This window comes from Ruditapes philippinarum, unplaced genomic scaffold (genome assembly GCF_026571515.1).
Source record: "Ruditapes philippinarum isolate M1 unplaced genomic scaffold, ASM2657151v2 ctg7981_1_1_1_1, whole genome shotgun sequence".
In the NCBI taxonomy this organism is placed as follows: domain Eukaryota; kingdom Metazoa; phylum Mollusca; class Bivalvia; order Venerida; family Veneridae; genus Ruditapes; species Ruditapes philippinarum.
Genome location: NW_026866995.1, coordinates 3,700 through 15,935, shown reverse-complemented (window position 1 = coordinate 15,935; position 12,236 = coordinate 3,700). Strand labels below are relative to the sequence as shown.

Genomic DNA, 12,236 nt, shown 5'->3' with positions numbered 1-12,236 from the left:
ACATGTCATAGGATAAGTTTTAGAAAGTTTTGTGATGTTTTAAAAAAATAATTGCCATGGCAAATTTGCCATGGCAAAAGTAGGAAAAACCTTGCCATGGCAATTCTAATTTGCCATGGCAAATTATTTGCCATGGCAAAATGCCGAAATGCCATGGCAAAACACACTTTGCCATGGCAAATGCAAACTTTAAATGCATTTTTACAAAAAAGTATTAAAGATAGAAAAACAAAACATATTAATTTTTAAACCTTGTAGTAAATATGACAATTTAAGATAGTTTTCATTTTTTTAAAGCGCGTAAAAATAGGGGTTGAATTTGCCAAAAACTGGCGCGGCAAAAAGAAACCGGCAGCTATTTAATACACAGTTTTAGATGAGCCTGAAAAATCTAGAAAATCAAACTCAAGAAAAATGTACCATAATTTAAGAAAAGAAAATAAACATTCAAGTTAAAATTAACATGTTATGCATGAAATGTACAATAAATATGTAATTGTGCGGTATTTATTAGGATATATGTTCTGTTTGACAAATGCAGTACTAACGGTTATTTATGATTTGTTATGTTTTCCATATAAACATTTTATTTGACATAGCTTTTTTTTCTATTTTAAATGTTATAGATAAAAATCAACTAAAACTGTTATTCTTTTTTGACCAGGCTAGAGAAATTGGAAAAATGTTGCGACATTCATCAAACTTTGAAGTAGAAGATTCAGATCTTCAGTATTACTTTCAAATATTACAGCAATTACTTTCTGACCGTGTGTATTTAGCTACAGACACCCATGCGCAGAATGTTAAACTGAAACTTATACAGGTGATTTAACGGTTTTTACATTTGAATACGTTACATATTTCGTCGTATGACTAGAACACAGTGTATTTCAAAAAAGTGTTAAAATCTAATTATATAATCTGCATTGAATTTTTGAACAAATCATGTTGTTTTCAAAATTGTTGTAACATAGAATGTAAAACTGTTATTTAGTGAACAAGAATATTTTGCGTAAACATAATAAAATGTTCCGGAACAAAATAGTTTGCTGTTCTTAAATGTTGAAAGTTGAAAGTTTCGCAATGGCTTGTAAGGAAATATAAAAAGCATTTATTTCATGAATGAAATCTGATAACCTAGTAGATTTTTCAAAATGCCCCCGCTAGATGCAAAATAAAGTCAGAGCATTGCATTAAACACACGGCAATAATTGTTCTTTGCTGAAAAAAATTATACTTATTTTCATAACCTTCTTAAACTTCATGTATCATCTTCATGTATCATCATTTTTGATCAGCCCAGTGATGACTAACATTACACATGCATTTGTTACAAAATAATACTGTAGATACAATATATCACTGAAATGTACATTTTATGAATAACAGTTAATAAATTCTGATGTACTAGTTTATTGATTGATATTATATATGTTATGGTCTTTATAATTACAGTTAGAAAATGACACTCTTGTCATTGGTAAAGATGATATTAGAAAAGTACTAGACGATGTGTCAACAGTAATTCAAGACAAGATAAAGGCTGGATTAGATGATCAACATGACATAATTAAACAAGATATGATCAAAAGAAAAAAAGAAGATCTTCTATCTCTTGAGTCTAAAACTGCCGAGGGAATTTTACAGATACAAGGTATAACGGATGCTTCTGTGAAAAGATTAAATGACGAAAGGGGCAAAGAAATTGATACAATTCATAAACAAGGAAATAAAGAACGAACAGGCCTGGCTGAATTAGGAGAGACGTTACAAAAAGAACTGAAAACAACAAATAAAGCCGAGAAAGAAGAACAATATCTATCTCTTGAGTCTAAAACTGCCGAGGGAATGACACAGATACAAGATAAAACTGATGTTTCTGTGAAAAGATTAAATGACGAAAGGGACAAAGAAGTTGATACAATTCATAAACACGGAGATAAAGAACGAACAGGCCTGGCGGAATTAGGAGAGACGTTACAAAAAGAACTGAAAACACTAAGTAAAGCCGAGAAAGAAGAACAGTATATTGATTCTACACAAAGTAAGTGATATAACATTGTCAAACTATTTATCACATGACTTCATGTTTTCCATGTGATATTACTATTACGAATTTCTTTTTCATTTCCGAGTCCAAAATGCCCATATCAAAGTAATACTGCACTCGAAGTGATTGTATTGGTAATATACATTCTTGCTATACTAAGACACTAGAGTGGCTGATCTTAGGTACCGTCTTTTATTTAATGTCTTTTAATGTAAAATTAAAGAGTTCGTTATTCATTGTTGAGTACCATACTTATTCTAGCCAATATATATTCAATTTTGCAAAATAGTTGAATATCACTTTAACTTTGCAATATATACTCTGTATTTTGCTTATAAATATATATAAAGAAATAAAATAAACACACAAAAAAAAAACTTTTTCCATATTTGTTATTCTCAAAATGTTTGTGCAAACGGTAGATTTAACACAGCTTTTTCAGCAAATTGGAGAACCTTTTTAAAGAACGTTGTTATCAGAAACTCTGAAACCACCAAAATATAGTCCAAATATATTTTGTTCAATGGAACATCTTGAGTTTGAGTGCTCTCTGTCGAATATATAGCACGGTATGTCGTTCAGATGTTTGTTATTGATCACTCAGGCCTACGTGTACGGCCTTTGTGATTATACTGAGCATCTTAACTCCAATCCGTGCTATAGTATAATACATATCACATACATGTATTTCATAAATAAAACAGAAAACATCTTTACAAACATTTTGATTTTACACGTATATTGATAATGTTCAATATTTTAATTACTTTTAACTAACATTATAAATGTTGACTTCTATTAATTTTGTTTTATATTTGGGGAATTAAGATGTGCTTAATAAGTAGCAACAAAAATAGCATTTCAAGGAAAACTAGCGGTCATTTAACATAAGAAGGGGGATAACAAATTTTACTTTACATAACATATTCGAGCATTAACCTCCCTTTAATAATTCACGGTAAATTTCTAAATAATACGAGGGCAGATTGATAAATTCGCGGAATTACCCTCTAAAACCAAATTACTTTATTCAATTACAAAAAGTTTGCAATTACATTTTCCATATTTTCGAATATATATCAAATATTTACTACAAATAAACCGTGTTCTTAGCAGCCACTGTCCAGTGACTTGAAGCACGCTGTATTTTAAAGTAAACATGATATAGTATAAATGTCACTGCGTGTAAAGTTAGTATGACGTTTTCATTACCTGTAAATTTAAAGACGATGTGTTGAACGGTTGTTTCGCAGCAGAGTTAACCTCTATCAATAGGATTATCTAAAATAACCTCAAAGACAATTGAAAGTAGTTCTACCACGTGGTTTCAGATGTAAACAGAAACAGGGATAATGTAAAACGAATGAATATATTTTGTATTTAACATCCAAAAGAAAAGTAATGTATGTTTCGTTACTCTTTATGATAATATGTCTGACAACAATTTGTAATTTAAATATGCCCACTGATGTACAATTTTAAACAAATCCGAATAAATGTCAACAGGTTGTTTTTTTAGCTCACCTGAGCATATGCTCAGGGTGAGCTGTTAGGATCACTCTTCGTCCGTCGTCTGTCGTCCGTTCACACTTTTCAAACGACATCTCCTCTGAAACCATAAGGCAGATCATAATGAAACTTCACAGGGATGTTCCTTGTGTGAAGCCTTAACAAAGTTGTTCAAAGAATTCCATTCCATGCAGAACTCTGGTTGCCATGGCAACCAAAAGTAAAAACTTTAAACATCTTCTTCAAAAAAACCCAAAGAGCTAGCGCTTAGATATTTGGCATGAAACATCTTCTAGTGAGTGTCTACCAAGATTGTACAAATAAAATCCCTGGGGTCAAAATTGGCCCCGCCCCAGGGGGTCATTGATTTTCCCTATATGCATATAGTAAAAACTTTAAAAAAATCTTCTTTTAAAGAACCCAAAGAGCTAGACCTAAGATATTAAGCATGAAACATCTTCTAATGAGTGTCTACCAAGATTGTCCAAATAAAAGCCCTGGGGTCAAAATTAGTCCCGCCCCAGGGGGTCATTGATTTTCCATATATGCATATAGTAAAAACTTAAAATTATCTTCTTCTAAAAAACCCAAAGAGCTAGAGCTTAGATATTTAGCATGAAACATGTTATAATAGATGTCTACCAAGTTTGTTCAAATAAAAGCCCTGGGGTCAAATTTGACCCCGCCCCAGGGGGTCATTGATTTTCCCTATATGCATAAAGTAAAAACTTTAAAAAAATTCTTTTAAAGAACCCAAAGAGCTAGACCTAAGATATTAAGCATGAAACATCTTCTAATGAGTGTCTACCAAGATTGTTCAAATAAAAGCAATGGGCTCAAAATTAGTCCCGCCCCAGGGGGTCATTGATTTTCCCTATATGCATATAGTAAAAACTTAAACAAATCTTCTTCTAAAAATCCAAAAGAGCTAGAGCTTAGATATTTGGCATGAAACATGTTCTAATGGATGTCTACCAAGTTTGTTCAAATAAAAGCCCTGGGGTCAAAATTGGCCCCGTCCCAGGGGGTCATTGATTTTCCCTATATGCATATAGTAAAAACTTAAAAAAAATTCTTTTAAAGAACCCAAAGAGCTAGAGCTAAGATATTAAGCATGAAACATCTTTTAATCAGTGTCTACCAAGTTTGTTGAAATAAAAGCCCTGGGGTCAAAATTGGCCCTGCCCCATGGGGTCATTGATTTTCCCTATATGCATATAGTAAAAACTTTAAAAAAAATATTTTAAAGAACCCAAAGAGCTAGAGCTAAGATATTAAGCATGAAACATCTTCTAATGAGTGTCTACCAAGTTTGTTCAAATAAAAGCCCTGGGGTCAAAATTTGCCCCGCCCCAGGGGGTCTTTGATTTTCCCTGTATGCATATAGTAAAAAATCTTCTTTTAAAGAACCCAAAGAGCGAGAGCTAAGATATTTAGCATGAAACATCTTCTAATGAGTGTCTACCAAGTTTGTTCAAATAAAGCCCTGGGGTCAAAATTGTCCCAGTCCCAGAGGTGATTGATATTCCCTAAATACAAGTAGTGAAACCTTAAAAATCTTTTCTTTTAAAGAACCCAAAGAGCTAGAGCTAAGATATTTAGCATGAAACATCTTCTAATGAGTGTCTACCAAGTTTGTTCAAATAAAGCCCTGGGGTCAAAATTGTCCCAGCCCCAGAGGTGATTGATATTCCCTAAATACAAGTAGTGAAACCTTAAAAATCTTTTCTTTTAAAGAACCCAAAGAGCTAGAGCTAAGATATTTAGATGACACATCTTCTAATGGGTGTCTACCAAATTTGTTCAAATAAAAGCCCTGGGGTCAAAATTGGCCCCGCCCCAGGGGTCATTGATTTTCCCTACATACATAGAGTAAAAACTTAAAAATCTTCTATTAAAGAACCCAAAGAGCCAGAGCTAAGATATTTTGCATGAAACATGTTCTAATGGATGTTTACCAAGTTTGTTCAAATAAAAGACCTTGGGTCAAAATTGGCCCCTCCCTAGGGGGTCATTGATTTTCCCTATATTGCATATAGTAATTAAAAACTTAAAAATCTTCTTTTAAAGAACCCAAAGAGCTAGAGCTAAGATATTAAGCATGATACATGTTCTAATGGGTGTCTACCAAGTTTGTTCAAATAAAAGCACTTGGGTTAAAATTGGCCCTGCTAGGGGGAGGGGGGAGGGGGGGGTTCAATAGTCATTATTTTTCATTATTTGTGTATAGTAAAAACTTAACATCATGAAACATCTTCTAATGGGTGTCTTCCAAGTTTGTTCAAATAAAAGCCCTTTGGTTTAAACTGGCCCCGCCCTGGGGGCCTATGTACAGGTGAGCGACCCCAGGGCCATCATGGCCCTCTTGTTTTTTTTTTTTTGTTTTTTTTTTTTGTTCTTTCGGTTTCTACAACCATAATTATAAATATATAAATAATATATTGTTTGCTTTTGTACCGATGAATTCATTTATTTTAGGAGGACTTTTACTACATATATTGGAAAAAAACTTATCAACAGCTTCCAGCATTTAAATACTATTTGTTTACATGTTTAGTTTTTTTGCGTATGTTAGTCCAAAATGTATTCATACTATTGTGTTCCACAGACACTTGGGGTTTGGAGCTCAAAACGCTTTTAAAATCCAAATATAATGCATATTTGTCAATCCCAGCACATGTACTGATCATATATATCAAAAAGAACCTAATATAAGCCGTTTTGAAAAAAAAATCATATTACAACATCTATAATAATATAAAAACTGCTGGACGTTGACAGGCGCGTTACGGTGACAAATATCTATCTCTTATTATGCCATGCAATGCATTCTTACAGAAGAGCTCAGCATATGGAAAGCCATGACTGTCTTACATTGTTCTTTTTCAATTTATTTAACCATTTGAATAAATATATAAGTTCACTTTGACTATATATGAATTGAAAACACCTTATTTAACCGAAATCCATTATATTGATCCACAGTTACACTTTATGAAATCATGTATGGAATCAGATATCCTTATATGAATCCGATTTATCAATATATTAATTCATTTTACAATATATAAACACAATAAACCAAAATAGAAATATATGGTACCAAATAGCAATATATGGAACCAAATGCCCTTATATGAAACCGAATTATCTACATATTAATTCATTTTACAATATATGGAACCAAAGTAGCAATACATAAGTTGATTATCACATTATTTGATACAAATTGTTCAATTTTTTGTACCATTGTAGCCATATATGGAACAAGATGTCCTGATATGAAACCGAATTATCAATATATTAATTAATATTGACAATTTATGAAACCAGTTTATCAATGTATGGAACCAAAGTAGAAATATATGAGTTGATTATGACAGTACATAATACCAGTTCTTCAATATATGGTACCAAAGTAGCCGTATAAGGAACCAGATGTTCTTATATGAAACCGAATTATCAATATATTAATTCAATTTACAACATGAAACCACTTTATTAATGTATAGAACCAAAGTAGCCATATATAAGTGGTGTTACATTTTGTTATGATAGCGATTTTCATTATAAGGTACCAGAATAACTAACAAGGCAAATAACTAGGTCGCTGGGTTCTGTTTTTACAAAGAATGTCGTGGCCACGAGACACTATGTCGTGGCCACGAGTTACTAAATCGTGCCAACGAGATAGCTGTGTCGTGACCACGAGATACTATGTCGTGGCCACCAGATAGTAAGTCGTGACGACGGGATAAATAACCAATCATATTACATTATTTATATGAATTTCCCTAATTTACTAGACATGTGGTATTCAAGGATGCCCTTACTTCACAAGCCTGTCAAGTTGCAATTTATACAACTTATCGACTGGTCAAAATTTTTACATTTAGCGTCACTGTGACCCTGATTTTTGATCCATTGACCTCGAAATTATTAGATGTCATCTACTTAACCCTTTTAAAGTATTCATCAGACAAGGATTTTATCTTATATGCTATCTACTATCCATGGGCAATGTACCTTCCAAATAAAATAAACCAGGACTTATTTCTTCAAATGTTATCGTATAAACAAGGTTAACAGCCCGTAGTACGGTACGTACAAACTGATGAATTCGATCACAGAATTGTCCCAGCAAAGGGTTATAGTCAAAATTAATGTCTGATGGGCCTTGAAAGGTGACATTCTAAGTATATGTTAGTGTTCATCCGTGCTGTTCTACAGAAATTAGAAACTTCGACGGGAGCGATAGCGACAGGAGAATGTTTCTAATTTCTGTAGAACAGCTAAGGATGAACACTAACATATTTAGTGTCAAGCTTTATTTGGCCCTTGATTACGTCACTACGCGGTACTATGAAGCACTATGAAAAATAGAAGGCGACTATGAACGGATTTCAATATAGTATCGACTTTTTTTCTTCTATGAAAATTAACACACATAATTTTTAAGAAATACAGCGTTTTCATTGGATGATAAATAAAGCTGGACACTAATATTTGTTTTAATTTGGTTTTACGTCACACCTACACAGTATAGGTCATATGGCGACGTCTAACTTTACTGGTGGAGGAAGACCTCGGGAGCCCTTTCGTGCATTATTTCAGGCACGAACGGGCACCTGAGTAGAGGCACCGACGTTCGGTTAGCTAGCTGGATAGCTTACTCACATGAAATAATCCAAATTCCCTGCCAGGATTGGAACCCACAGCGATGAATGGACAAGTAGTTTGAAGTCAACGACCTTAACCACTTGGCCGCAGACACCCCGACTTACTAATATGATTCTAAAGACAAATTCAAAGTGAATATCTTCAGTAATTTCAAAGATTAATGTTGCAGGTAAAAGTAGATTGTTCAGTTTAAAATATATCATAATATGTATAGTGTATTTTGATTGGTTAATTATCTAGTGCGCACGACTTTGTTATCTCGTTCCCACGACTAAGTAACTCGTGGCCACGACATAGTATCTCGTAGCCAGGACTTAGTGATCTCGTTCCCACGACTTAGTAACTCGTTGCCACGAGACAGTTTCTCGTGACAACGACTTGCTTTATCGTTGCCACGACTAAATAACGCGTGGCGACGACAAAATATCTTTTGGCCACGACTAAGTAACTATTGGCCACGACAAAGTATCTTGTGGCCACAACTTAGCTATCTTGCGGCCACGACTTAGTAACTCGTGGCCATGACATAGTATCGCGTGGGCATGACTTAGCTATCTCGTGGCCACGTCTTAGTTACTCGTTGCCACGACATAGTATCTCGTGGTCACGACTTAGCTATTTCGTTGCCACGATTTAGTAACTCGTGGCCACGACATAGTATCTCGTGGGCACGAGATAAATACGAGGGTTGTTCAAAAAGGACTGCAGCTCTATTGTTCATATTTTTTAATTTGCATACACAATTTCACACGCGACTTATATCGGAACATGTTCTCTATATACAGTGAAAAAATCAATACAAGATGTTAACAATTAAAAATTCTGTAAACTTTTCAAATGACAAGGGGTACGAAACGGGCGCACGCCAACAATACAATAATTGACGTTCATGACGTCGTCAAATAAATAGAAATTGTAACAAGCGTCATTCTTTCTGAAAGTAGTCTCCCTAGTCTCTAGGTGTATGAATCGAGTAACTTTTACTAGGCTTCATATGTGGAGATGAAGCAAGAGAAAAGGCGATCACATTCTCGTTACACTGTTTCAAAAAAAATGCCAAATAGCCGGCCATTCTCCTATTACTTTTTGAACAACCCTCGTAAAAACACACACATGTCTCCTTTGTGCCATGTAACACCGTACTTTGGGGTTAAACGCACTTTGGGGTCCAATTTCGATCCCCAAGTGCGTTAAACAGGTACAAATGCATTGTTTAACATCAGGCAAACGACCGCACTTTGAAGTCATAGAAAATGAATGTTCATTATGTTTTATATAATATATTGTAGTCAAAGAGAATGGTAAACAAAAATCAAGGTATTAAATGGGCGCAAAACATGTGCCCTGGATTATAGTAGAATCAATAGGGATTTAGATGGTCTTGAATAGTAAGTAATGAACTTTCACCCAAAAATCACCTAATAAAGAATTTATATTAATTATTAAGCTTAAAATATTTTTTTCTCAAATTTTCCATTTATTTTAAAAGAATGTACACCGTTCATAAACTCCATTATTTTTTAGCTAAATGGATTATTTTCCGTATTTATTTACACATTTTATAGAAAAATGATAGTCTTAGTATAGACAAAGGTATAAATTCTTGGCAATTTTAGTAAGATATTTCAGTAAAAATGTGCCTGATAATATGTTGAAAAAGCCATTTATGTAGCAAAATGTGACATATAAGAAACTTGACGAGGTGTAGATGCGGCTTTAAGTAGTAGTCCGTACAGGAAGTACTAAAAATATCAACTATTTAAGTAGTCGCACATTAAGAGTGGAACTTCAGAATCATGTAAAATTCTCACTGGGGGTATAGAGGGGAGTGTGGGGTATTGATCACCCCCCCCCGAGGGTTAAGAATAATGTGTTAAAGGTCTATTATGCTTTTATTTGTTTTTCTTAAAAGCTTTTTTATTTTGATGTATTTCTTTATAATCTAAAAAATACACATTGGCCAATTACCTGAACCATCTTTTTCATCTGTTGCTTTTTGGCAATGATGAGTACAGTCATAGTGGTATTTTATATTTCTCTTACATTTCTCTGATACCATTCTTTTAACATTATAAAATTCATGTTTGCTCTTTTTAAAGAAGTATGTAAGATTTCCCATTAAAAAAGCCTCTCGCGAACGGTTGTTACGGAGCTTAAAAAAAAACTTTAATTTTTTGATAAGCTTACTAATGTATTTGTAAAAATAACTATTTATAGTCCGATCGAAAAACTTGATGTTTCACCAGAACATAGCAATAGAGTATATTTACAGTTCTTTGGAAAAAAATATGAACTGCATTTAATTTCATTCCCAACATATTTAAAATGGGGCTCAATATGGCACCAAAAGTTATCAAGTAAATGACTGACAGAACGGGACATTTTTCGCAGCATATTTTAATTTTAGAAATACACAGTTTCTGTACTAGAGTATTTTGAACGGTGTCATAAAAGTGATATTTGCATTTTTTATACTTTTTTTTTGTTTTTCGTACATATTTATTTGTTTGTCGTACATATTTATTTTTTAGTTTTGAATACATATTCTTTTTATTTTTGCATACATATTCTTTTTTAGTTTTGCATTCCTATTTGTTTGTACATATTTTATTTTGGTATTTTCGTACATATTTTTCATGACGCCATTTGCAAAGAAGAGGTTTGGATAATTACGCCATTTGTAAAACACCATTTTTAAACACTTTGCCATCTATAAACTACAGTATCCATTTGCAAATGATTTGCAAATGACATTTGCAAATATCAACATTTCATTTTGGAGGTATCAAAAAATAACAACACTCATAGTATATATATAGTCCGCGGTAACCCAAAGAAAGGTCGACATGGTTAACATTTTACACAAGGTGCCTGAAAATCCTATATGGGGTTTTGGAGATAAGGAGCGGACATGAAACCCAAGTCTTAATTGACCTGTAGGTGTGACCCTCGACCTTGAGCCGGCACACCTGGCATATAAATTCTACACATTAGCTGGATGTGCTAAAGAATTGACCCAATTTTCATAAAACTCCTTCAAAGATTTAAGCACTCTTTTCATAATCAGTGGAACATAATGACCTTTTTAGATCTTTTATTGTGCATTATTGTAATACACCAGTCATTGGTAGCCACATCCCTAGCCACCGGGGGGAGTGCGGGTTAAAAAGAATCGTGTTTAGATGTTTGCGCTGTACCGGGGCATAAGGCAGGAATGTTGTTATCTAAGAATCCCCCGCAGGGCGAAGATATTACCAGTGGTCGGCTTGGTTTAATAATAACTGATCACCAATCAACAGCCCTTTCCAAATAGACTCTTATATAATAGTGTATAATAATAAAAAGCAATAATTATATAAAAAACATATAATTTAAAAAATGGTCCGAAAAGGGTCTACCGAAACCAGACTTGCCCGGCCGAAAACGACTGGGCCGATTCCAAAAATGGGCCGAAATGTGACCAAACCTATGTGCTAGTTTTAAACTTAACTATTGGTTGTTAGGTGATGTGTAGGCTGTTTTGATTTGCTAAAATATGTACGAAAAACTAAAATAAAATATGTACGAAAAACTAAAATAAAATATAAATGCAAAACTAAAAAAGAAATATGTATGCAAAACTAAAAAAAAATAAAATGCAAAACTAAAAAATGCAAATGTCACTTTTATGCCACCGTAATTTTGTTATATGAACACAATTTTAAGATATTTCAAGTGGTTAAATTAATGAAACTTTTATCACTTAAGCATCATCAAAGTATTGGCCGCCATCTTGAACTCCACTTAAAATATTTCAATGTCGCAGATCGAAAATAAGTCAGTACTCAGTATTTAAGCAGAAATGAGATGACACCTTTAGACCTCTGGAACCCAAAGTGCGTTGATATGTAGCATATAAACTCAATAAAAATCAACAGAACTGGTATCATGTAATGTGATAATCAACTTATATATTGCTTCTTTGGTTACATCCATTGATAAACTGGTTTCATATATT

At 33.4% G+C, this 12,236-nt stretch overlaps 1 protein-coding gene across 1 annotated transcript; it reads left to right on the top strand.

Annotated features, from left to right (window-relative positions):
* Positions 1-674: 674 nt before the first annotated feature.
* On the top strand, positions 675-2,305 carry LOC132734430 (uncharacterized). Its single transcript, XM_060721167.1, has 2 exons — positions 675-823; positions 1,456-2,305. The coding sequence occupies exons 1-2, from the start codon at positions 683-685 to the stop codon at positions 2,050-2,052; spliced, it is 738 nt and encodes a 245-aa protein (XP_060577150.1). The 5' UTR covers positions 675-682; the 3' UTR covers positions 2,053-2,305.
* The last annotated feature ends 9,931 nt before the right edge of the window (positions 2,306-12,236 follow it).

Excerpts from the sequence above, each read along its gene's own strand:
- LOC132734430 (XM_060721167.1), top strand. The coding sequence starts at position 683 with ATGTTGCGACATTCATCAAACTTTGAAGTAGAAGATTCAGATCTTCAG. Across the intron at positions 824-1,455 it reads TTAAACTGAAACTTATACAG|TTAGAAAATGACACTCTTGT; the intron begins GTGATTTAACGG and ends TTATAATTACAG.